General features: G+C 33.3%; 1 protein-coding gene and 1 non-coding gene across 2 annotated transcripts in view; both read left to right on the forward strand.

The window, feature by feature from the left end:
* Positions 1-26,030, forward strand: part of Ufd4 (ubiquitin fusion-degradation 4-like) — a 222,932-nt gene that overhangs the window by 164,091 nt on the left and 32,811 nt on the right. The window contains exons 31-38 of the mRNA XM_089233406.1: positions 174-304; positions 5,320-5,362; positions 11,301-11,478; positions 11,958-12,040; positions 13,624-13,751; positions 16,354-16,552; positions 16,843-16,980; positions 23,995-24,227. Coding sequence (XP_089089532.1) covers positions 174-304; positions 5,320-5,362; positions 11,301-11,478; positions 11,958-12,040; positions 13,624-13,751; positions 16,354-16,552; positions 16,843-16,980; positions 23,995-24,227 — 1,133 coding nt within the window. The remainder of the gene's footprint in view (positions 1-173; positions 305-5,319; positions 5,363-11,300; positions 11,479-11,957; positions 12,041-13,623; positions 13,752-16,353; positions 16,553-16,842; positions 16,981-23,994; positions 24,228-26,030) is intronic.
* Positions 22,875-22,948, forward strand: TRNAS-GGA (transfer RNA serine (anticodon GGA)). Its single transcript has one exon. It is a non-coding gene; the product is annotated as a tRNA-Ser (tRNA).

Here is a 26,030-nt window from a genome sequence, read left to right on the forward strand (position 1 = left end):
ATAATTAAGGTTCTTCTGTAATTCTAAGACAGATTTATAGTACAATGATTATTGATAAAAACCTGCTTTTCCTGTGCCCATTTTTTGTACACTTTTGATCATATTTGTTTATGTAGTTATAAATTTTTTAATTATAAGTTTTTATAAAAGTCTTGTAATTTGTTTATTCTTAGGTGCCAGATGTTACTGTTGATTTGTCTGATCCTGATTGGACTATTTTTCATGCTGTACAAATGTTAATGCAAGCATCAGAATTGGGCTCAAGACAAGATAAAATAAGGCGAATATGGGAGCCTACATATACGTGTGTATTGACATTTTGGTTTCCTTCAAGTAATGCAGAGATTTATGAAAATGAAAGAGGATTCAGAAAACATATTTCATGATAATAACCCACTTTTAATATACCTACATGTAGGATTGATAACTGCAGTCATAGTTACTGAATTGTTTAAAAAAGCCTAGCTTTGAAAAGAATATGATCTTACATGTTTTGTGAGTTAAATTCAATCAAGTCAAGGAAATCATGTTTCATTGAGAAAATTAATAACTAAATTAATTAACATTTCAGTCAAAGTTAATTTAAATAATGGAATTTTATCATTAACTTTTTCCATGGCACAGTAAAAATCACTAAACCCCTTATAAATTGCCATATCTTTTTTAATGAAATATGCTTTCTTCTGATTTTAAGTGGGTGCAAAGTGAGGGATACAAAAAAATGTTCCATTGAAATTCTGCATATTAAAAAATATGTGGTCACTTTGTATATAGCTGTGCCCTTCCAATCTGTTATTAAATGCTTAGATGTCATGTGATTTACCAAATGATTTTCCCATAAATTTTTCCTAGAAGTGGAATTGTTTTCAAAATTGAAAATTGACAAATGAAGTCACATTGCTGACTGATGGTGACAACAATCCTATGATACTGGAAAACAGTGTCAGATTTGAGAAATTTCTACCCTGACCTCTCCTCCTTCCACCTAATATTACCCAATTTGGTGCATGGTGCGATCATTGACCTCATTTTAGCTTTTTTTATGGTTGTAATAGATATTTATTCATACTTGAAATTCTTATCCAAAATCAGTACAACTTTGGAGGTTCTACTGTATATACATTTTCGCGGTTGAACCACGAGTTAACAAATCGGATGGGGCCCCTACAAATATATTTGAAAATCTCTGTATTTTTGACCAAGAATGATGTCACAAAAGCTTTCCTAATTTTGCTGTATTCCATTTGTGTTCTTAATTCCAAATTTAGTTTGAACATTTGTCATAGATTCAGAGTGTGATATTTAATCCTAGAAATTATATGTGTTTTGTAAGATATTTTTTAAATCGGGCTATTAGGTATACAGTGAAACTTGATTATAACAGTACTTTGATATAATGATAAATCCCTGTAAAACAATATTTTTATAATCTGTGTATAATATCTCAATATTTTTTCAAATGTTCAGAATTATCTATGGTTCAGTGTTAAACCTCTGTTCATGGTATGATATCCTTCACTACAATAAATTCTTCTTTAACAATATTTTCTGAAGAAATTTTGAAACTGCCACAATGATATTTTTTTATATCTCGCTCACAAAATTGGCTTTCAATATATTTTTTTAACTTGTCATCTGTTTTTTGGTCTTCTAAGGCAGAGTTCATACTGGTGCGATATAGCAAGTGATGCAGCATGCAACACAGCATTCTTACTATCGCATGATACAATGGTTTTTTTTTGCTTGACATGCTTTAATACGATTTTAATGATAAGAATACCGAAACTGGTTTATTTCTTGGCTCAGTTCCAGCCATGAGCTCTTCTGAAAAGGATGTCATTGTTGCTGTTAACGATGAAAGAAAAAAGTGGTATTGTAGTATGTGTGTGTTTGAGTGGGTGGTCGATAAGGAAGGGAAAATCTATTCTTTCCAAATTTTAAAAAGATCCCAGTTTTCCAGTAATTGAACTGGATTGCAATGCACTTTTTCAGCAACTGAGCAAGTCAGTAGGCAAATAAGTGAATGAATGAGCAAGGAACCGGGCAACCAGATTGCTCCCTCTGTCATTCACTGGGTTGCTCACTGTGCCACTCACTTTGTCACTTACACACTCGCCTGGTCGCTCACTATGTCAGTTATTCACTCACAAGGGTGCTCATTCTGTCCCTCACTCACTTGCTCACCAACTCAGTCATTCACACACACATACACAAAGTCATTCATTGCTCACTTACTCAATCACTCTGTCACTCACTCACTTGTGCCAAACTGCTGTTGGTGAATTTTGTCGCGATGAATTTTCCATAAATCTAAACAGGCATGTATACTGATTGTGAGTTGGCCCAAATAGCTTCACAAGTTGATCATACGATTTGACCAATTGTAGAACTCCCTCTGTAGAATTATACCAAGTCTTGTGGACAATACAAAAAATCGCTGAAAAGGTGGGAAAGAACGGCATAATAATCTTTTCGGTTAGTTTATGCCATTTTTCTTCTTAATTTTCAGCAATTTTATTACTCTTCTAATGAGTGTCGTTGATGTTTCCGACAAAATCAGCTCATTCAGTGTATAATGCGATCGACATCGAAAAGCTGTCTTACATAAGTATTTTACATTGCTCAGGATTTGGTGGTTATTCAGTTTTTTTATTCCGCAAATGCAATCTCTAGGTTTCTGAAGCAAATTATACTTAAAACCTTGTCAGTAGACTGCTAAGTGAAAATGAAGGCGCGAATTACGAGAGTTCAAAAAAATTATAGTCAAACCTCTTTTTAAAGTAATAAAACACTGGATTAGTGTTTGTCGTAATGAGCCCTTTTGTCCAAAAACACTGGTATATGAACAAGGGTTTATTGCAAAAATAAGTTAGAGACTAAATAGATACTGTTTTAAGAAGTTTTTGGTAAAGAAAAAATTTTTGTCAATTTTTTCCTATAGCAGTCGCAGTCAAAATGACAACTACCGTCATTCTAGGTAGTTGGAACTTCCCATCATTCTAGTTTTAAAAATCTCCCATATGCTTTTTTTTTCATACTGGTGTCCACTAATTTTTCTGCTGTTTGCTTCTATGGTAAATCAGTTTAAAGTGTAGTTCCATAAACATGGATTCTGCTCAACAAGTTGCATAAATGAAAGAAATTCAAAAATGAATTTCTGAAATATCCTCCTCCTGTTTTGTCATATGATACTTTGCATTGGACAGATAAACTTTCATTGTCTCTCCATACAATGCAACTCCGGCAGGTGTCAATGTAGTATTGCAATCATGCCAGTGTGAGCCAAATTCGTTGCTACAATACAGATTGTCTATGTGTTTAAGCAATCCATGTACATTTTGTGTTGTGCTGCATATTGCATTGATTGTTATATTGTTTGCTGTATTACACCAGTGTGCACGCTGCCTAAGAGTATGTAACATCATCAAAATTTTGTACTACCCGATCACCTGAAGCATTAATAAAGTTGTTGGTATTGCTCATTTCTGTATAATACAGGAAAGTGTGATGGGGGGGGGGTAAGTAAACCCCTTCACGGGGCAAAACATTTAACAGAATTTCATTAATTATCAGTTGTAATCTTTTTGCGACAAATAAACACTATTGAGTGCATTTTCTGGTGTCACTGAAAATGTAACTATTTGGAAGAGGTTTTAACAACAGCATAAATTTGGTGGGATGGGATGATAATGCTTCTTCTTTATACAACAATAATCCCTCCATAATAGTGGTTCTTGACCTTTTTCCATCCCGCACCCCTAATACAGTTCAATTTACTTTCATACCCCTTTGAATATTATGTTGTGTCTGTTGAAAATTTAGTTGTTTGAAATTATATATAAATTAATTATCCAATAATTATTGAATTATTGCTATAAAAATTTCAAACATAAAATATTAATCCTCTAAGTTGAAAAATTAATTTATTGAAGAAATGCATGGGTATCAATGCAACAAAATTAAAATTACGGTACATGTCGATTTTTAGTGACTAACTTGTTTTTTTTTCATAATGAATGAAATTTTGAAATTGAGGTTCTTTCTTTAAAAAGGCTACCTGCATATCATCACCTACATTCAAGCGATTTGTGGTTAATGTTTTCACAAGCAAAAGTGAGGAAAACCCCATTTCAAAAAGGAGTAGCATCTGGTAGAAGTGATTACAAAGCTGCCTTCCCTATCTTTGGAAATAGTTTCAACTGAGCACACAGAAATTGTTCTAAATAAGAGTTTTAAAATTCCATTTGGATGTGTGTGTTGACTCGCATTTTAATAAAATATTTTTTTATTACCATCATTCATTATGCTTCAAAAGAAATGGATCTTAAGTTGCTAATAGAAAAAGCATCTGAAAACTGCACATAAGTACGTGTTTTGTAAATCCCTTAAAATTGGGGACATTCATAGTTTAACCTCTGATTATAGAGTACACTTATCCGTCTATCATATGTTGTTAGAATTTATACCAACTTTTTTTTCAATATGTGATTAAGAAGTTTAAGAATTGATACTTTTAAATTAATTTTTAAAAAATTAAAATTTGTCAAATTATTTTTTGCAGGAAAGAACTAATAAAAAAATTATGAAAGATTCAATATATCAAAAGAATAGGGAAACTGTCATTCTCTTTCAAAGTTGTTAAAGTGTTCTGAGTACAATAGCATTTCACACCAAGGCATAAAACAAATCATACAGTACTATAACAATTTATCTTCCTAGCTAAATTAGTTTTTACTATTCTCTTTGCTACTAATAAAGTTACAAAATGTCCACCTTAAGAGAGTAAATTATAACATTTCTTGATAATTTATCATTGAATAAATGACTCACTAATTTATTCAACATTTATTTTATTTTTTAAAATTAATGCTCTTTTCCAGAGTGTATATCAGAATTGCAATAGCAAGTACAAGCATTACCATTTTGTGGTTGTTTGAAAATGCTAAGATTTTTTATTTCATTCATAGCTATTTGAATCTCCAGCTTTTGTTTTTCTAAGTTACAGCTTAAATAAGGTGAATATCCATTAAAAAACATGTTTCAAAATCACAAAAGAGATTTGCATATTAATAAAAAAAAATTTATTGGAAAATTATGACTATACTCAACACACTATTTGAATTCATGAGAATGTTAAACATTCAACTTCTATGTTTGTGAATGTATTTCATTAAACCTTCTGATTTACATCATATATTTTTTACATGGCTGAAATCAAACTTTATTTCCAATCCCTTTTTTTTTATTCTATTGCAATGATTTTTTTAGTTATTTCTTATCAAAACTTATTTAATGAATTGTAATATTTTATTTTTATAGCATTGTGTACAAGGAAGGCAAAGATAAAGATGTCAGATCACAGGCATGTTATATTTTGTTCTTTCAAAGTGGGATTTCATTAAAACTTTCCCATCTGTCAATGCATATTTCTTATCCATTTGTTAAACCCTGCAATAAATATTAGGGTTTATAACTGAGTTTTCCCAATATGAAACACGTGAATAACCTATGAAAATGAGAGAAACAAGGCCCCGATTTAAAAAAATTATTTCTTTTCCCTGATATATGTGTAGCTAAAAGTGTATGACAGGAGTTTGCAACCAAAACTTATTTGGTACAAGCTACTTCATGAATTTTTCATGTATTGAAGATAAACTGTGATGTATGATGAAAGTCTTTGCTACATTGTGTTTCTATATACACATATTGTATTATCACTGAGTTTACCTCAAAACTACTACAGCTACTTTCGGCTTACAAATGTATGAATTACAAATTCATTTCAATTTCACACATTCGGCTTACAAATGTATGACTTACAAACTCATTTCAATTTCACACATTCGGCTTACAAATGAATGTATACCAAAATATTTGGTACTGTTGACGAATGCCAAATTAACTTTAGCAATATTTGGCAAAATGTTTTGCAAAGAGACTGCCTTGTTTCCCTACTTTAGTTGTGGCCATGGTTATAGAATTATAGATATTCAAGGGATATAAAATTCATTTATGTGCCATGTATGCAATGTTTCTCATATTACTTTCAAATTTGAAAGCATGCTATCTACAAAAAAATGGCTATAGCAGCAACAGAACATGACAAACATTATGGAAATCATGTAATGTGCATGCCATTTGTAACTTAGTATATGAATGTGATTTAGTTACTGAATAGCATAAGCAGAAATACAGGCTCTTCAAATCAGGGGTGGCAATGGTCCACTTCCAAATTCCAGCTGTAATGGTAAAAGTGTGTTATCATTTCTTCTAGGTGCATCACTGGCAGGACACTACATTGCAACCCTATCATTATCCTCACACACCCCTCATCTCATTCTTGCTTTTATCTTCTATTTTAAGCAGATATGTTCCTGTGTTCCTGGCATGTGGATCCTGCTTACAATACTCTCTCTTTCGACTGTTTTTCATGCCAAGTAAAACTTATTTTCGTGGTCCGAACTTTCCAACTTTTCCCTTATTATAATTATTTTAACTTTTCCTGGATATAATATTGATTTTTTTTTTTTTGCTATTTCCTGGTTACAACGTTTAGAAAATTCAGCTCCTCAAAATCTGTACATTTTTTTCACCTTTTTCCCATATAAAGAAAAGAAAATAATGGTTATTAATGTACGTGCAATTTACAATTGTGCAGAAACTGGAGAGGGTGCTTTCGTTTAATGGCTACCTCAAAGCCAGTCATTTTCTGCTCAAAAAATGCATTGAAAACTTTCCTCTTTTTTCATGGGTTGGACCAACACCCTTCTTTAGCGGGAGGGGTGTTGGTTGGAGACAACAATTTAAACAGATTTTTTTTCTTATTCTCGGTGTTCAACAATACAGTGTAGAGAATTAACTTTTCCTGTCCAGATACACCAAGGTGATTGAGGTATGTCTGATATAGGCATATGCAGGACTCAAGGAAGGTCCCTTCTCCTTACATATGGCAGTAGTCTCTGAATAGGGAGACTAACAGATAAACACTAAAAAAAAAAATCTCAGAGGGGCTTAGTTTTTATGTATTTTTCCCCTTTGTTTTCTTATTCAAATTTGCTGAAATGGATTCTAAAAAGTGATGAAAAATCTTCTCATAGTAAGAGGTGGATTTAACGGCAGGTGCGCATCCTTGGTGCCGACTTCTGAAAGGCCCTGCGTAACCACAATTTTACACTTTTTTCCTAATTTAAGAGCCCCAATATTTTCTTCTGCACCTTAGGCCTCAACTGACATTAATCCACCTCTGCCATAGTGGTAGAGACTGTTTGCGTATAACAAAGACTTAAACTACTGTATTTCTCATACATTTCTAAATCTATTGATGCAAAATAAAGCCTGAAACATAGATGACTTGACAGCTTTTGAGATGTTGGCTTTAAAATTGATATTCTGACTACTTTATTGAATTTTAATTCTTCCCAGAACAGCCAATACAATACTTTTTTGGCCTTTGAAATTCCGAAAAATGAGGCAACAGCCTTTGATTTTGCCAAGCACAATTTGATCCAAAATGGCAGAGATTAAAGTTAAAAAAAAAAACTGAGATGAGAAAAAAAAAAATAAAAACTAATTTATAGACCAAAAATCCTTTGATTTGGAGAATTACAAATGGGAAAAAGTTCAACTTGTCCTCTAGCTCTTCAAACACCATCTCAATACAAGGTGCCATGAAAATTACAAAAAAGCATTTTGATTTTGATCAAAAAGCCAGAGTTCAAATGTGTAACATAAGTTGGTATTATTAAAATGCTAGCTTTCTTTTGTTTAATTTAATTTTTTCCTGTATAAAAAATAAGAATATATATATAATTCTTACTAAATCTATATGTCATAATTTTTGTAAGAAAATCAAAAACTGCATAAAGAAATTGTGGCAGGTGTAAAAATTATGTCTGATAACACTGAGACTTCCTTTTTAAAGAATTTTCTCACTCAACATTTTGTCATGACAGCTTTTTGAAAAGTGTCATAAGTGGAATTTGCTATATTTATAAATATATACATACAGCACATGCTATACACTGTACTTCACTGTATATATGAGTGAAGATTAGAAATACAGTCGGACCCACTTATAACAAAGTCAGAAAAAACAGCTAAACTGTTTGTTATATGTGGAATTTGTTATATACGTACCGGCTTAAAAAATTATGTGATTGAGCGAAATAATACACAATTTAAATGTACGGTACACATTTTTCAATAAATTGACCATTTTTAAAATAGAGATTAAACTGATCAAAACTGGTCAAAATTTGAATTAAAATCTTATGTAATTGAATGCATAAATGATTTTTTTTTAAATTTTCATCATGATATGATTATGGATATTGAACGTTTTGCGTTAAATTTAAAATTTTTTCCAAATAAACTTGCAAATTTGATGTTTTTTCTTTTACTAAGGGCCCGGTTATTGTAATTTTTGTCCCCTTACTTTTGAAGCATTTAAAAAGCACTCTTTCTATGAATCTCTCCATGTAAATTTTCAGTTCGCCATCCAAAAACTTTTTCAATTCCTCTTAGCTCTTCACAATCGTGGATAGCAAACTTCGAGGAATAATGAATTACTCTGCTACCTTACTTTTTCCCCCGTTTTTTTTGGCTTTCAAACAACTGTGTAGCTTGAATTATTATTGATGCAACAGACAGCCTTTCTGCTTGAAATTCACTAAAATTAATTTGCACACACCACCACCACAACCAACATCCGAAGCTAGTAAAAATTTGAAAATGCATGCTAAAAGTGTTTTGGAGGTTCGGTTCTTGGGAGTATAACCTATCTTTTCTTCCTAATAAGGTTTTCTGCAAATAATATGGGATTTAACAGAGAAAAGCTTAAAAAAAAAAATTGAAGCAAAAGATGATTTCACAGTACTCAAGCACCCTTCTAAAATATCTAGGAAATAAAGGGGGCATATAAATTGTACCTACACATTGTAGAAAGGTGAACTTACCAATAAGATGATTTAGATAAGATTACAAAGAAATTCGTGTTTAAAAATTTGTTATAAGCAATTAAAATAGCATAGATAAGCAATACTAAATTCACAGGATGTGGGAAAACTTCATTATATGTGAAAATTTGTAATATCTGTGTTCATTATAAGCGAGCTCGACTGTGTATCTGTATGTCGGAGGCAATGGACACCATGTCCATTTTTGTCAATATTGGAATAATGCTACAAATTAGCTTTACAGTGGAACTTTGGTTAACGAGCTTGATCCGTTCCACCAACATGCTCGTTATGTTATGCGAATCAAACTTCCTCATAGGAAATAATGGAAACTTGGATAATACCATCCACAGTTATTCATTCACATGAAAATAACTAAAAAAATGTCATTCATTCAATAATTCAACACAATAATATTATAATAAATAATACAATAAAAATATTTTTAAAAAATACCATAAATAAATATACAATTTTATAATGTGTGTTTACAAATTAACTTAGTCTAAACGACCAGAGAGAGAAGAGGACGACTTACGCACTGCACTCACCATCTGTAAACTTATTTATTTTTTTGTGTGATTTTAAAATGGAAGCCATGGAGCTATCTATGACACTTGCTTTTGCCTCTCTTCTTTTTTTTTTTTTTTTTTTGGAAATGGGACTATTGTTGGACAGATTTATTATTCGCACTGCTACAGCTTTAACAAAGTTTTGCACAGATTTCCACATTCTACACATCTCTTAATCTCATTTGAAGTGGGGGACTTCTCATTTCTCTCTTTGTCTTCCTCAGACGAGATCATAATAGGCTCTCATGAGTTTTGTTCGTAATGCAAATTATCACTCGTTAATCAAATCAAAATTTGTTAAACATTTTTGCTTGTTATGTGAATTGCTCGTTAATTGAATTTCCACTGTAATTTCATTATACTATACAAAGGTATAGGACAGTAAGTCCTGTTTCAATAAATAACAGATACTCGCGTTATAAAACAAGCAAAACCTTCATAGGAAGCCGTACTTAAAAAAGTCTTTAAACAGCTCTTCTGTAAAATTTCCCTTTGGACACATAGTGCCCTCACTCTGGAATACAGATATATAAACTGCGAAGAGAAATACTCTGTTTATCTATTATGAATATTATAATACTCACAATAATACATATATTCTTTTATCAACTTGAATTATGCAAAGGGAAGATAATGAAAAGGATAAATTTCAAACATCTCTTTTCCTCAGTTTAGAAAGATAAGAAAAATAATAGTTGCTTGTCTCACTCTGCAACTTCCTGCATCTGAAGAACAGTTTTTTCATTCTAGTTGGAAGAGGTTGAACTGAGATCTTGGTCTCCTGCTTGGGTGTGTTAAATGATTTTTGAAGTCTGAAAAAAATGATTTTGAAGGTATTAGTGAATGTAGCCAATGAGTTGACTTTAGAATCAAAAAATTGGATTGGACATGATTCAACTTATTGGAGCTGATGAGAAAGAGTAAACTAATGAATATATGGTTTTAGAAGTAGCCAAAGTAACTTAAGAAAAGAAACAGAACGCAGGAAACGATGAAGTTGTGGCTCAGAAACATTTTCCTTTTTTTTTCTCTACTATTTAGTGAAACTAGTATAATAGTGTGATTTTAAATTAATGAATTGCACAAAATTTGCTAGAGTTTGACTTTTGGATGATGCTCGGAGAACGGATCCTGTTCATTAGTTAGGGAGTGGCTGTATATATTTAGTATTTTATTTGATTATGGCCATTTGAGTATTTATCATTCCCCTTGTGCTAGAAACACTAGAAACATGAATGTGCAATGTCCAGGTGGGGGGGGGGGGGGAAGAAAGAATGTGAGAAATGGTGTTTTATTATTTACCCTACCCAAATGTTACTCTGAAAATTATTTTCCTAAAATGTTTTGTGTAACATGTTTCAGTAGGGATACACATTTGTGTATCAGAAAAACTTAGATAACAAAATAAAGTATCCAACCAGGTAATTAAAAAAATGTGAAAATTTGCACATTCATACTTCTAGCATGAGGGGGGGGGGGCGATATTATACTTTTAAGTACGACTGCAAATATCTCAATTTTTCCTGCATTTTCTATTACAAAGATTTTTGAAAGAAAATTTCAAAAAAAAAATTGTTTTGTAACCAATGGGTTGCCGACATAAATGAAAAAAAACCTATGTTGTATAATAAAAATTACTACACCTACACAAATACTTCTTTTTTTACTAATGTCATTAGTTACCAGATACAGTGTTTAGTGTTTGTAACTGCATATAATATTTGTATTTTTGTTTCCAAGTGTTATTAATGTGTGATAATTTTTGTTTTGATAGGGATCTCTTAATGTATTTGATCATGATAGAGCTAGCACTTTTTCAACCACTCTACAGTCACCATGTACTCTACCCTCAATTTCTACTGAAGTAAATGGATGTACTGTTGAAGAAGTTCTACAAGTCTTACGTTTATTGTTTGCATTTTCTAAAGAAGCATCTCATTCAATAAATGCGGGTATGCATGCGTTTTAAATCTCCCAAGTAATATCTGCACTGTTATTTCATAATTTTTTGAATTAGTGAGTCATTTTAATTTTTATGCTTTTATTAATAAGAGGAGTTCATAACCATTGATGTCTGTTGGACAGATATGCAAGATGGCTACATACTGGTGTGCTTATCGTGGTGTTTGAATTGCTATTTTTTAATGAGCATCTTTTGAGATTGTGCACCTCTGGTTTAGAATATTGTTTGCTTTATTTATAGACTTAACTTTAATAATGTATCAGTTTTTGAAGTATTTAGTGTGAATTATTAACTGTGTGTGTGTGTGTGTGTGTATGGCTAGCATCCATGTACATTTGGAAGTTGAATTCAATAGTTATGTAATAACTACAATGTTAAAATAGAAAAAAATGCTTACACGCCAAAATCATGCTCATACATCCATCCTTATTTTTTCAAGATTCTAATGAGTGTTTTCTTTTTTTTTAGGATTCAGTGACTCCAAATTCTGCGTGACAGCTGAAGACTTTATAAGCAAGAAACTTACTAACAAGCTTATTCAGCAGATACAGGTGATGTATTAGAATAATACCAGCTAAGTGCTTTTATTAAAATATAAAACCCACACTGCTCTCGCAAAACGATTAGGGTAACTTTTCAACTCCTCATATAAATTGTCCCAAGTGGAACATCAATATGGTAGAAACTTGTTCAATGTGAACAAATACAAATTATAGTCCCAACCAAAAGAATGGGAATTACAATGTTTTTCATTTTCTAACATTCAGAATCTGCCCACTTTGGTGATGGCAAGCAATATTTGATGTATCAAAATTCACTGATACAGTAGATGCCTTTTATTATAATCACAGATATTGATATCATTCGTGAATTGTTTTGACTTTTGCAAAGTACAAAATGGACCAATATCATAACATGAGGAAAAATTAGTTTATAGTTATCAGGACAGTCAGTCTTTTTTTTTGTTGTTGTCAAAAGTTTTTTCTTTTGCATATTTCGAAAATATGGTTGAAACACTCATTTTTTCCCTATAAAATTATCATTATCAATCTGCAAGACTATGTAGGAGGTCAGAAGGTTCCCTTATTGAAAAAAATTTTTGTACATAGGTTCACAATGACCTATGCTATATGTCAGTAATAGCTACTATGATCCATGTACTTACAGTGCTACTCTTGAAATGGCTCTTTTATAAGTGAAGGCATGTATAAGGTAATAAAAACTCCATTTTGTGGGTTCAGTCAGTTTCTTTCAACTAACCACATTCACAGTTGCTCGCCGGAAGACTTTCACAAAGGAATTTATGGAACATATCGTACATTATAAAAAGTATCTTAATTCGTAATACAAGTTAGGCATTTCTATTCTAACTCTTCAATTTTTGAAAAAAAAAATAGCTTAAAGGGATTTGTTTTAGAACACTTGGGAAAAACAAGCGCAATTTAAAATTTTGGAAACCTATTATATTGGAAAGAAAAACAGGCGTCATTGTTTACTGATAAAAGAAGCGTTGAAGAAAGCGATAGTATAAAGGAAGTTGATTTTCATGTACATCAATAATAGATGTAAGGGGGGAGAGAGAGAGTTAGCCCCTACTCGATAGGAGGGTCTAGGCTAGAGAGCAGTTTAGGCATGTGTAGTGCTTTCAATTCATTTTTCACTTTAGTTTTTAATAAAGAAAACAATATTCAATGTACGGGTGTTGCATGGGGTGATAAAATCCTTCAAGTGGAGGTCCTAAATCTTCTAAAAAATGTATGTGCAAGCAAAGCACTAGGACCAGATGATATCTCTCCTAGGGTTCTTAGGGAATATGCTATTGAATTGTTGGGGCCAGTCGCACAGATTTATAGGAGTAGTATTGCTAATCAATTTTTCATGGCTTAATTTGCAGTTGAGAAGGCAATAGTTTTTGAAAAAATGGTTGAGACAAATATGAAAAATTACATTAGTGCTCAAAGAATTATTCAATGCTCAAGGTGAAAGAAAGACTTTTATGTATAGACTTTCAGATAAAGAGGTTTGATACATTGAGATTAGTCTTTATATCATCTCCCCCCCAATATTCAATTTTTTCTATCATATTACAATTCCAACGTTAAATCGTTATATTGTAGTTATATTATTCGTATAGGATCCTCTTGTACTAACATCTGGTGCACAACCAGATTGGTGTGAATATCTGACATATTCTTGCCCTATGCTATTTCCATTTGAAACAAGGCAGTTATACTTCACATGTACTGCATTTGGAGCCATTAGGTAAGTGGATTTACTTTGAAAAATACATTAGGAATTTTGCATTTTCATCAGAAATATATTTTTAAATGACTTATCACATTCTGTGTTTCAGAATTTTCATTATTTAATTAAAACTTTCATTCACTTGTGTTTTTACCAACATTATTTACTTATGATTGTTGCCCATTAATTTATGAACTGGTTAATGACTGCTGAGAAGCAAAAAAAAATTTTTTTTATTGCCCAATTCCTTTTTTGCCTATAGTCAAACTTTGCTATAACAAATTTCAGGGAATCAAAAATCTGATTCGCTATGTCTGATGTAATTAAAAAAATGGATGGTATTGTAAAAATCAAATACATATCAATATAGTTGTACCTATTAAAAGATATCAATATCCAAGGTGGGGGATAGTCCAGGTTAATTAGATACTCATCTGATGTACCAAAGGATGTATACATATAGAGGTGTTGCAAATTTAATACCCGATTTGTTCTTGTCAGAATCTTTCCTTAGAACAGAAACAGTGACATGACCACAGAAAAGACTGCTACCTCAGGAAGTGCTCCACTAAGCACAACCTCTCAGCAAGACATATGAAAAGAAAAATGTTGAACGCTGTTCAAAATCTGCAATAAGCTGTAGGTCTTGATCTAATTAGCCCTCATGTTCAGAAAATGACCATAATGCAATGAAAATGGTTGGTTACAATCATAATTACAAGCATTTTGCTCTCTCTCAATTTTGATCAATATGAACAAATTCCTACTCTCCATAAGAGCTATAACAGGGAAGGGAAAGTGAACTTGACAAAATTTAAGAATATTGTATGCTGTCGGTGGAGTTGTGACCAAACTTAACTTCACCATTTCCCTGGCTCAACTTTCAATCCAATCATATATGAATCAAAACTTTTTAAATTAAATTTTTATGTATTTAAAAAAGAATGAACTCAAAATAACAGTTTTAAAGCATTAAATTTGTAATGTCCACATTATGGGGAAATATGTTTTGAATAACTTTCATGAGAGCATGTTTTTCTCTGATAAATCAAGCATTAACATTTCAACATTAACCTGTGTCCTATCCAAGGGTCTGAAGCTGACACATGGTCTAACACTATGTCCCAAAAGTTTATGGAATCTCAGACTTTTTCAGATGAGCAAAAACAAGTGCATGAATGTGAAGTTTTATTGTCAGTGAAACTCAGTCTTCGGACTGAGAGGTTAGTAGACCATAAGTGTGAAATTCATGCATGAAAAACCATTTGGAATCGGTTAAATCTGTTATCTGGCTGTATTATAATCTGTACGTCTTGGTTTGATTAGCCATCACATAAAATTAACATGGTGCAGCAAAAATTGATAAATATTTGTTTTTCCATTAACATAATGTGATGCAAAAACTAACTAAAAATAAAAACTATTTTCAGTTGATCATTGATTACTGTTTTTATTGCACCATAGAAAAAATGCAAATTCCAAATGGCATTGTTTGACATTTTTTTACGTCTCGGTGAGGGACTTTCTGCTGTAAGCAATGTGCAATGTGTTCATTTTATTTTAGCTTCTGTCATGCCTTTCATCAGGAAATATTCTGATGAGAAATAATTGTGTATACTATTTACAACACCTGCACATCCTTTGGAGCTGTTTGCAAGTATTCTTAAAAACTTGGGCTGCTGTTGCCTAAATTATTTCCAGACTTCAAATGTTTGTAAAATTAAAAAACATAAGCAAACAGTTTTTGGATAAATGTGTTCCAGAAATATTTTTTTTTAATTTTATTTATAGAAAAGGCTTTTTTAAAGAATTTTATTTCATTTGTGACGTTGTCGTGGATATTGAATAGCAAAGAATAGAGAGAGTAGTGTAGAAACAGGCTGGATTAAATTTAAAAACACAAAGTCTATTTAATAAGACCTCTATTTAATACAATGTCTCTACTGTAATGTCAATGTTGTTGAGACTAGTCAATTCCCATATAGAGAATTTTTGATTAACTTCTCTTTTAACATTCAAATTCAAGGATGCTGGATACAATGACATATTTTCATCATTTTTGCTTTTGTGTTTTTCCTTCTCAGAATTTAAGCTCGATACAATGATGAAATGTTTTGTTTTCCCTTTTCTATTAATAACCGTGGTGATTATTGCTTGACAGATTGTCTTTCCTTCATGTTTAGACATAACAAAAAATCTTTCACATGTATCATTTTGGTAAAGTTAAACTGATAGAAAATCAAACTCTCATCCTAAATAATCATTTTTGAAATATTTTTTCTTAGCACCATAATTTGCAAGATTACCACATTTTTTCATATAATGCTTGATTTGTATAATTTTTTCCTACCACATCACAATTCAAAGCATTTGATATTAGCATTGTATATTGTCATTCCTTTGTGACCCAGATATTTCACCCAATGAAATTTACAAATACCCTTGATATTATATAATTTGTATTTCTTCCTTTTGAGAAGCAAAAGGAAATTCAGTTATTTTTTCTTTAAACATCAGTGGTGAAGTATTAGGTTATCAGGAATGAAATTTCAGTAAGTGATTGTGTTAGAAAATTTTACTGTAATTCATGTTATAAGTTTTTTGCATCAAACTGTTTCAGATCTATTGTTTGGTTACAAAATCAGCGAGACCTCACTCTTGAAAGGAATAGAGGGCCGTCTCCTAGACGTGATGACCCTCACGAATTTCGAATTGGTCGGCTTAAACATGAAAGAGTTAAAGTCCCCAGAGGTCCTCAACTTCTGGATTGGGCTATGCAAGTCATGACCATTCATGCAAAGCGGAAAAGTGTACTTGAGGTACAAGTATATTTGCTTTCATACTAAAAATAGTTTATTTCAATTAATTCTGTAATAAAAATATTTCATTGAATTTGAAATATTATATTGTTATTCGGTCTATAAATGTTTAAAATTTTTTTTTAAAGCTTCATTATCATTGGTAATTTTTTTTAGTCAAAGGGTGTGCGTAAAATTATTTTAGAATATTAACCTATCCATTTTGATTTCTATTTCTAAATAAAAAGTGTTATATAATCTGTTGAATTATTCATCAGGGTTTGTTGAAGCTGCATATTTCTATCTTGCAGGTTGAATTCAGGGATGAAGAAGGTACAGGTTTAGGACCAACACTTGAATTTTACGCATTAGTTGCAGCTGAGCTCCAACGACGTGATCTTGGACTGTGGTTATGCACAGATGACATAAGTTATTCGACTGTGGAAATAGTATATTTTACACATTTGTTCTAAAGCTGACGACTAATAAAAATATGAAAGTTTTAACCTATCAAACAAATGAAAGCTTGATAGGTTAAAACTATCATATTTTTATTAGTTGTGAATCTCTTTGGTGTTCTGTAAGCAGTTATAATGCTTTAAATCTCAAATTAATTTCGTAATGAATTTTTTATGCAATTTTTATATAATTAGATCACTTCTTGCATAATATATACAAATTATGATAATAAACTTTGTAACTACTTAATTTTACGAACTTTAATGTGAAACTTATAATAAAAGTGAATGTGCAACACAAGGGGGAAAAAAGTCTATAATTTCCTGCAACCTCCAAGCAACTCACAGAAGTTCATTTTACTTATTCCTTTTTATTATCATAAGAAATCATTGTCATAGTTGAGAGATACACATCAATTTTCAATTCACTGCTGGATGTAGGTCTCTAAATTTTTCAATTTTTCTCCGTCTGATGCTTTAGTCATCCAGTTAATTCCAGCCATCTCTCAGATCCCGTTGCTTCATCTTGTTTGGAAGTGCTTTCTTAACTTTGAAAACCTGCATATTCTTTTGGTTGAGCTGCGTCTAATGTACACTGCTCAAAACAATTAGGGGAGCACATGGTTTTAACAAAATTACGCAAAGATGTATACCGATAAGTAACATAAAATGAATCATCCATAATTTAAAGCCTAGCAGGAAACGGAAGAAGAAAACTTCATATGCAAATCAAAGTTCATGATGTCAAAAACCAGAAAAAGGAGATAAGGGCAGAAATCGGGATGTTGCAGAAACGTCTGTTTTACTGCCGTAACTGTGAAATTCAATTGCGCAGTATTTTTTTTTGAGACAAGGTGACTTGAGCATGTCTCAACAATGTGATTTACCAGAATCCATGGCATGGCGTGTTATAGGCAGACTGGAATCCGGGCAAACACAACGTAGTGTCGCGGACGCTGTTGGAGTCGCCAGAAGTGTTGTTGCAAGGCTGTGGAATCGATTCCAAGAAACAGGAAATGTTAGACATCGACCAGGGCAAGGTCGGCCATGCGCCACTACAGCAACTGATGACCGGTATGTACGGTTAACAGCCCGTCGAAACAGAACAGAGAATGCTACGCAGCTGCAAAGACGGTTGCTCTTGGCAACAGGACGAAGGGTGTCCAACCAAACAGTACGTAATCGGCTTCATGAGGGAGGGCTCTATGCACGTAGGCCAATGGTCTGCATTCTGTTGACCCCACGCCACCGTGCGGCCCGAAGAAGATGGGCTGCTGAACATCGAGATTGGGAGCAACATGATTGGAGCCAAGTGCTGTTTACAGAGGACAGGGGCACTCGAAATAACCCCGCATTAGTTCGTGAAAGGTCACAATACAGACGAGCTGGTTGGATGGTATGGGGTGGAATCAGCATAGGCGGACGTACGGACCTGCATATCATTCGGAATGGCACTTTGACGGCCTGAAGATATGCAGACGAGATACTGCGACCTCATGTCATCCCTTACGCTGGAGCCATTGGAGATTCCTTTGTTTTCCAGGATGATAATGCCCGACCGCATAGAGCTCGTCTGGTGGAGAACATGCTTGAAGCTGAAACAATACAGCGTATGGAATGGCCAGCGTACTCTCCTGACCTGAATCCAATCGAGCATGTCGGACATGCTCGGACGATGCATTGCTGCGCGACCAAGGCCGCTTGTTACTGTCCGAGACTTGCAGATTGCACTTCTTGAGGAGTGGAACAGTATTCCCCAAAGTCTGATCGATAACCTCATCGCATCCATGGCAAACAGGTGTGCAGCAGTCTTAGCTGTTCGAGGAGACCACACGCCCTATTAAAACTCATGCATCATGTCTAAGCAGTACTTTTTTTTTATCGTTTACATGAAACCAAATTGTTGCCCTAAATCATCTTTTCATGTTTTTTCCATATTTTCAAAGAATTAAAGCTTAATTCCAAATTTTTTTACGTCTTTTTTCTGTATTGCGCATTGATACGCGTGTACTATCCATTGTATGCCAATACGTGGCTGTCTCGCACGGTTTTCTTCACTTTTTTGCTTGCTCCCCTAATTGTTTTGAGCAGTGTTGATTCAAGTCCATATGTCAACACTTTGGTGAAGATTCTCTGAATTACCAATAAGAGACTGATTGGTCGATAATTTGTCATCTCTGGTGTAACTTAGTGTGTATAGAGGGGGGGGGATCGTTTTTCCTTAATTAAAGCTTAATTAAGGAATAAAGCTTAATTATAGCTTTTTTTTTCACTCTGACCTCTGTCATTTTGCTCCAGTGTAAGCTTCCAAACAAAGCAGAAAATATCAAATACTGATAACACGTTTCAAGCACTTTCTTCATATGTAGACCTACTGATAAGAAAAAATTAGTGCAGAAATAAAACTCCCCCCAAATGAACTAAATTTAGTGACTTTTCACTTATAGCTAATTTCCATTCCATCTTGGTTATTTATGTTTAAATCTAATTAACTTAACTGAATCAAATTTTTGATTTCAGGTAAATAAATCAATTACAGTGTGCTGCTTTAGTATTTAAAAAATCTTATTTTCAAATTTTGGGCCATACCTGAAACAAATGGAATGATTTTCTATAGAAACCTATGAGAAATCATGTTTTGGCTTATGAAGATTTCAGCTAACAGATGTGATTCCAGAATGAAATATCTTCGTTAGCCAAGGTATGACTGTATTATGGGTCGTTCTCACAAAATAGGACAAAAAATGAAAAGTTTTAAAAAAGAGTCAACCAAAAAAATTAATATGGACACTTCTTTACCTGCTAATAAATAAAATATAGTCAGCAATGGAGTTTGTTAAAAATTCATGATGAAAAAAATGTATTTATGTTAAGAGAGGCCAATCCAACAAGGCACCTTGCCTGTTTCAGCACTTTATATTTATGCTTGACACTCACAACATGTTCCATATATTTTGGTATTTTATTTTCAACTTAGACAAGCATTGATACTTTGAATAATTTTTTATTGATTGCATTTTTATTTTTTTTTATTCTTGCTCTTCTTTCGTCAATGTTATAGGGGACAACAGATTTCTAATTTGTTTCTGTTTTGCTAGAACATGAGTTGCATTCTCAAAGCAAAGTTTTTCAATGAAACATTACTGCAGCCTGATGTTAGAACCAAGAAATCTGAATTTATTTATTTTTGCTCTCCGTAACTTATGATCAAACCTTTCTTTTGGTTACCTAATGTCAGGAGAAAGATATTTTTACATGTTTTGCAACACTGATCAAAAACTGAGCATTCTGAAAACATGTGCTTTTCTGAAATAATAGATATCTCTGAACTGAAACAGGTGGTAAAGTGAAAATAATTTTCAATTATATATTTCTCACAAAAAAAATAGCCAGGAGGACATTTAATAAAAACACTCGCCTCTTTTGTTTCCTGAATAAATCTAATTTACAATGTATTGTAATTGATTTAAAAGGAGGTTCAAGTGGTGGCTACATTCTGTTTAACCTTCTCAACACAAAATTTAATAGGTTGCAACTGGTGTAAGACTTGAACCAATGTTTTCCAAATGTCACGAATGGGGAAAAAGTAGCTGTGGGAAATTTTCATTTGGCTATAAACTATTGGTAAAAAGTATTTAAAATTGTAAAAAAAATTAAATATGAAAGTATGCTGGCCCTAAAAATATATATTATTGGAAAAGAATATATTTTTATTTAAGATAGAAAAAGTTATCATTTTAAAATTTGAAAAAGGAGGCTGGGGACAGACAAGAGTACAACATTTCCTTTACAAATGAAAATTTGTTCAAGCAAATTAAAAAAATCTATTGATGAAAAAATTCTAATCACACAGATATCCAAAACATTTCAGATTTTGGGATATGACTCTGCTGCATTACATATGTGATTATGGCTACGTAAGCATTCAACCTTTTGGAAGCAGATACTGGAGAGTATGTTATTTTACACTTCTGTACACAGCCATTACCAGCTATAGTCTATAACTGGTGTTGACACAACCCAGTTAAGTTTGTAGGTGTTCCAATCTATTTGTGATTTGGTCAGCTCATTTCTGTGTCTGATACATGTAAGTGAAAAGGGTAAGCTCCTAGAATGTTCAGACTACTCAGTTTGATGCTGAGAGCTTTGCACTAAAAGAGCACATGCTTTGAAAACATAGGCTTTTTTTTTTATGCATTTTCTATTTTTCTATCAGCTGAATCCTTCATTTTACATAAAATGATTCAGAAACAAGTGGAAGTACATCTAGAAAAATATTCAAATGTGGAGATGAGTTAATCGGGCTTGAGTAACAATATTGCTCATGATGATTGGTGCTAAAATTCACCTTTCAAAGTCACTGTTTTATGTTATCGCTTGCATCCATATCAGTTAAAATGTTGATTAGTTGAATCCATGTTTGTTAGTCAAGGCAGAAAAATATCATGAAAAAAATCTTTGTTAGCCAAAAAATTCATAAATTAGGGCATTTGTTAGCCAAGATATCACTGTATATGCAGAGCATTTCGATTTTATGAAGTGGCTCTGTAGCATTACATGTACGAATACATTTGATTACCTCTGAGTAAGGGCAATTGATTGTTGTTTGAGTTCTTTAATCACAGATTATCATGATTGTAAGATCGTCTTACATGACAGTGACTAAACAAACATCATTAGCTATTATTTTTTGTTTACTTCTAAGTTATATTTTAGCATGAAATTATCATAGCATATGCAGTGTAACCCTGATTTTAGGTTTCCCTCATTGCATGTCTCCCACTTTATTTTTCTTGGGTCCCCATCATATATTTACTAGGTTTCAATGATATACTTATACTTCCAATTTTGTACTGAATTCTCATAGCTGTTATTTCTCATTTCAAACTTTTTTAACCATCAAAATTGTCCATTCCAAGTTATTTGGTAATTTACTTTTTTTAAAAGAAAAACAGAAAATTAGTTTTCTTTTCCTTTTTATGTAACCTGAGCCATGTTTTGAGCAAGTACTTCAAATTGCCTTGTTTATCTATGTAGTTTGGTAAACTGTTATAATAATGAGGTGGATGACCCCCCAATGTCCTCTCTAAATTTTTCCCACCTGCATGTCCCTATTTTTTCCATGCACAGTGTGGCAATATTCCATGTACAGGGGGTCCATAATTAAAAGACCCTATATTAAAGTAGCCTACAGGTGAAACCATTCATCAGAAAAAGTGTGAAATTTCCACACTTTTACAAGAGTCCACATTCTTAATTGCATCTTTATTTTCGATCTTCACTAGGAATGCCAAAACGAGTCAGCGTGGAAAAACTTTTTCATGGTTTGTGTTCACCTGAACTAACATTCCTCTAGATAAGTCTTCTACAGACCCCCTCCCCTTGTTTTGTCTTGCTAATCAGGGTAGACATCAGCTGAATTGTTTTGTGTCCACTCTGCACATCCCATGCATTGTCCTTGACTGATTTGCTGTACATAAGCAAATACATGTTGTTTGAAGGGGCTTGTCTACTTTCCACCCAACGCCAATGATATAATTTTTTTTTTTTGTGGACGGGAGAACTGCCATCCCATTCCACCATCTCTGTACCATTTACGTTCCTGTTTGATCTGGACAAGATAATAAGCTGCAATGATTTACAAGACAAAAAGGAAAAACTAATCTCCTGAAAATAATTTTCCTGTATGGTGAAAGGCTGTGGTCTCCCAATTGGTTTTTGCGTAGGTGGATGAAGCAAAAGCCTAGTGTATTATTCAAGGATGACGTCACTCTCCGCTATCATACGAAGGTTTTAACAACTGGATGTTGCGAAGATATATTTACCGTCCATGTACAGTCCCTTTCAGTGTACACGAGCTCCAAGGAAAGATTGAGAGATTCGGTGCCTCTGTAGTCTAGTGGTCTAGGGCGTTCACCCGGAAAGTGAAAGGACGTGGGTTCGATTCCCCGCAGGGGCAGTTGAATTTTCTCTCTTTCCAAAATATATCTTCGCAACATCCAGTTGTTAAAACCTTCGTAGTGTATTATTGCCCGTGAAAAACTTGACTAAGTGTGGTGTAGGCCTACCTTGCCCTCAGAAAAAATTGGTAACCATTAGTTTGTTGACACCGGATACATCTGTAATAATTCCATCATCGCATTAGGAGGTAAATTGAAAGTAATTACTCCAAATTACTGAAATGGTTTTTTTAAGCAACCATCTCTCTCATTCTCTTGCCATTGACTGATTAGCATCTCTGGACTTTATAGAAACCATGATGAAGGTGACTTGGTAATTTGCACTGGCAATCTATAACGCTCCATTAATTAATGCTCAAAACTGAAAGCAACAAAAGCTAAAAGTATAGTGTGTTTAGTCTGTAATCAAGTGACAAATGATTCCTGTGCATACATAGCAAAGTTCACTACAGTAGTGTCAGATGGTGTGGGTCAGACTCGCTATGTATATACTTGAAGGGCAATCCAATCAGGGGTGTTCACTGGATCGACCTTTGGAGGGAGCACAAAAAGCAAAGGAGATGGGGGAAGGAATCTCTAAAGATAAATTTTGAGTTATTAGCCTTCAAACAGCATTGAAATTTAAAGAAATTGATTATTGATTATAACATATAAAGCTGTTTTTTTTAATATTTAAATTAAGAAAAAAAGTTTTGCTTCCAAAATACATTTTTTGATCATCTTGGGGGTACACAAGCTCCCCATGGACCCCCTTCCCCCACCGCGCATGTGCATCTGATCCAATATGTGGTAAGAGGTAGGAGGAAAAGCTGACATGGGAGAGGGTACAAAATGGCCAAAAATCTGCTGACATAATACATGAATAGCCCCAAACTTAACATGTTTTCTCACTGTACATTTTTTTTGGTGTTTCTGTGTAAAAACATGAAATCATTGTATATGGATTCGAAGTCTGTAATGATATAAGTCTAGTAGGCTAGTTTTTCTTTTATGTATCTGTGTACTTCTAAACCTCATTAGTATTTAAATGTAATTTTTATTTCAGACTGATGATACCATAAAACCACCAGGCTTCTATGTAAATAGTTCATATGGCTTGTTTCCAGCTCCCCTTCCACAATCAGGAGATGATATTTACAGAGTTTCCCGTTATTTTGGCTTTTTGGGGATATTTTTAGCAAAAGCCTTACAAGACAACCGTCTGGTTGATATTCCATTGTCACGTCCATTTCTGAAGTTGATGTGCCATGGAGAAGTGTTAAGTAAAATCAGAGATAAGTAAGTATATTTCATTGAGAATGGGTTGTTTAGTTAGATAATACTTTTGGCATTTTAAAAGTAAAAGCTGGTTGGTTTTAAAAAAATCAAATGAGAAAAATGGGAATTACTGGTTCCAAGTTGATATTTTCACAATTATTTTCATCTCACAAATTTTTAATACAATGGAACAATTTGTTTTTAAAAAACCTGTGCCAGTGGTTCCTAACCTTCTTTATTCCAGGCTCCACCAAAGAATAGCTAAAATCCTAATGCCCACCACCCCCCAGGGCAGTAACGAACTTTTGTCAGGAGGGGTACCCTCCCTCTCCTTAGCTCCCTCCCTTTCCCCTTTCTTTTAATTCTTGTTATCTAAAGTAATTCAAAAAGTTAACTCCTATTCTCATTGAGGGAACCAAATAGATAATTTATTTAGTCAAAAGCAGTGATTGACCCGAGATCCTTGGAGAGATTTCAAGGGGGCTGTGTGAGCTTGGATGAAAAACAATTAATTCATTGTTTTTACATTGCTATGTGCAGAATATTATTTTGTGAAGGGACCTGCGGCTTTCATTTTTTTTCATTTTATTATCACAAGTGGTCCATGGAACACAAAATTCTAAAAAACCCTGGTCAAAACCCTTCCAAAGAAAAAAAGAAAGATTTAAAAAAGAAAAATAAAAGAAAAAAGCCACCAAGAAATTGCTTAAACGTATAAATTTAAACTGATTTAAAAATGGTGGGTGTTCTGAAAAGTTCCAAGCCTTAACATAAAAACTCGTTCTCAAATTGCCACCATCAAAAATCAAATTATCCAGTGTTGGAAATCACCACCCGATGCATTACAATTTCCTGCCAATTTGCAATAATTCTGAATATCGCCTATTACCATTTTATTAATTTACACCCAGACTCCTCATTTTTCACTAGGAGTGGGGCTTGTAGCTGAATATTCCAGGTGTGCTAATGATTTTGCATTTTACTGAAGTGACGGTAATCAACTTTCTTGTTAATCAAGTCATTTTTACATTATACAGGGCTCCCACTCTTCCTACTTTTTGGTAAAATGTCCTACTTTTGTCCTACTTTTTTACCAAATCATATCAATAAAATTCGAGTAATTGATTTTGATTGAGCGGGGAATCATTGATATATTAGAAATGAATTACCTTTTGGGTTAGATAATACAATTGAACGAGCGACGTTGGTAGACCCAAAATTGCAAAAGAAACCACATTGCAAAGGTTCCTTTTGTAATTTTGTCTACTGTGGCCGCTGTGGTGGTCAAGTGGTTATAGTGACGGACTCGCGATGCGAGGATCCGGGTTCGAACCCCACAGTGGTGGTCGAGAGAGAAACAGTCCTACAACGATAAATCATTCAATCATAACACTTCACTCATAGTTAGAGAAACTGGTGGCAGATGGCAGCACTACACATAACAAGCATTACAGAGAAACAATAAACTTCACGTCAGATTTCACTACACGTACACGCACATTCCAGAATGTACCGATTCGTTGGGGGTTCCGCGGGGGGTGTGTGGGCTGGGTGCATGTGTGGTGTAGCAGTAGTAGGTAGGGCCTCCAAAAAATGGCTCGGGGATCCATGATGTTTTTAAGTCAGCCACCTCGTTGGGCAATTTGCCTGTTTGTGGCGTTGTATTTGTATTTGTATCATTCATATATTGTCAAATATTACAAATGTTGTAGATTCCAATTAATGATTCTGCCAAAGCAGAAATTGTATCATTTTTAAGTTTATTGGGGGGGGGGGGAGGGAGTTTATGTGTGAATCATTTGGTTTACTAATTTTTTGTTTGCT

The sequence above is a fragment of the Pholcus phalangioides genome, unplaced genomic scaffold (assembly GCF_987345545.1).
Source record: "Pholcus phalangioides strain wild (caught in Gottingen) unplaced genomic scaffold, Ppha-v1.0 ptg000007l_1, whole genome shotgun sequence".
NCBI classification, from domain to species: Eukaryota; Metazoa; Arthropoda; class Arachnida; order Araneae; family Pholcidae; genus Pholcus; species Pholcus phalangioides.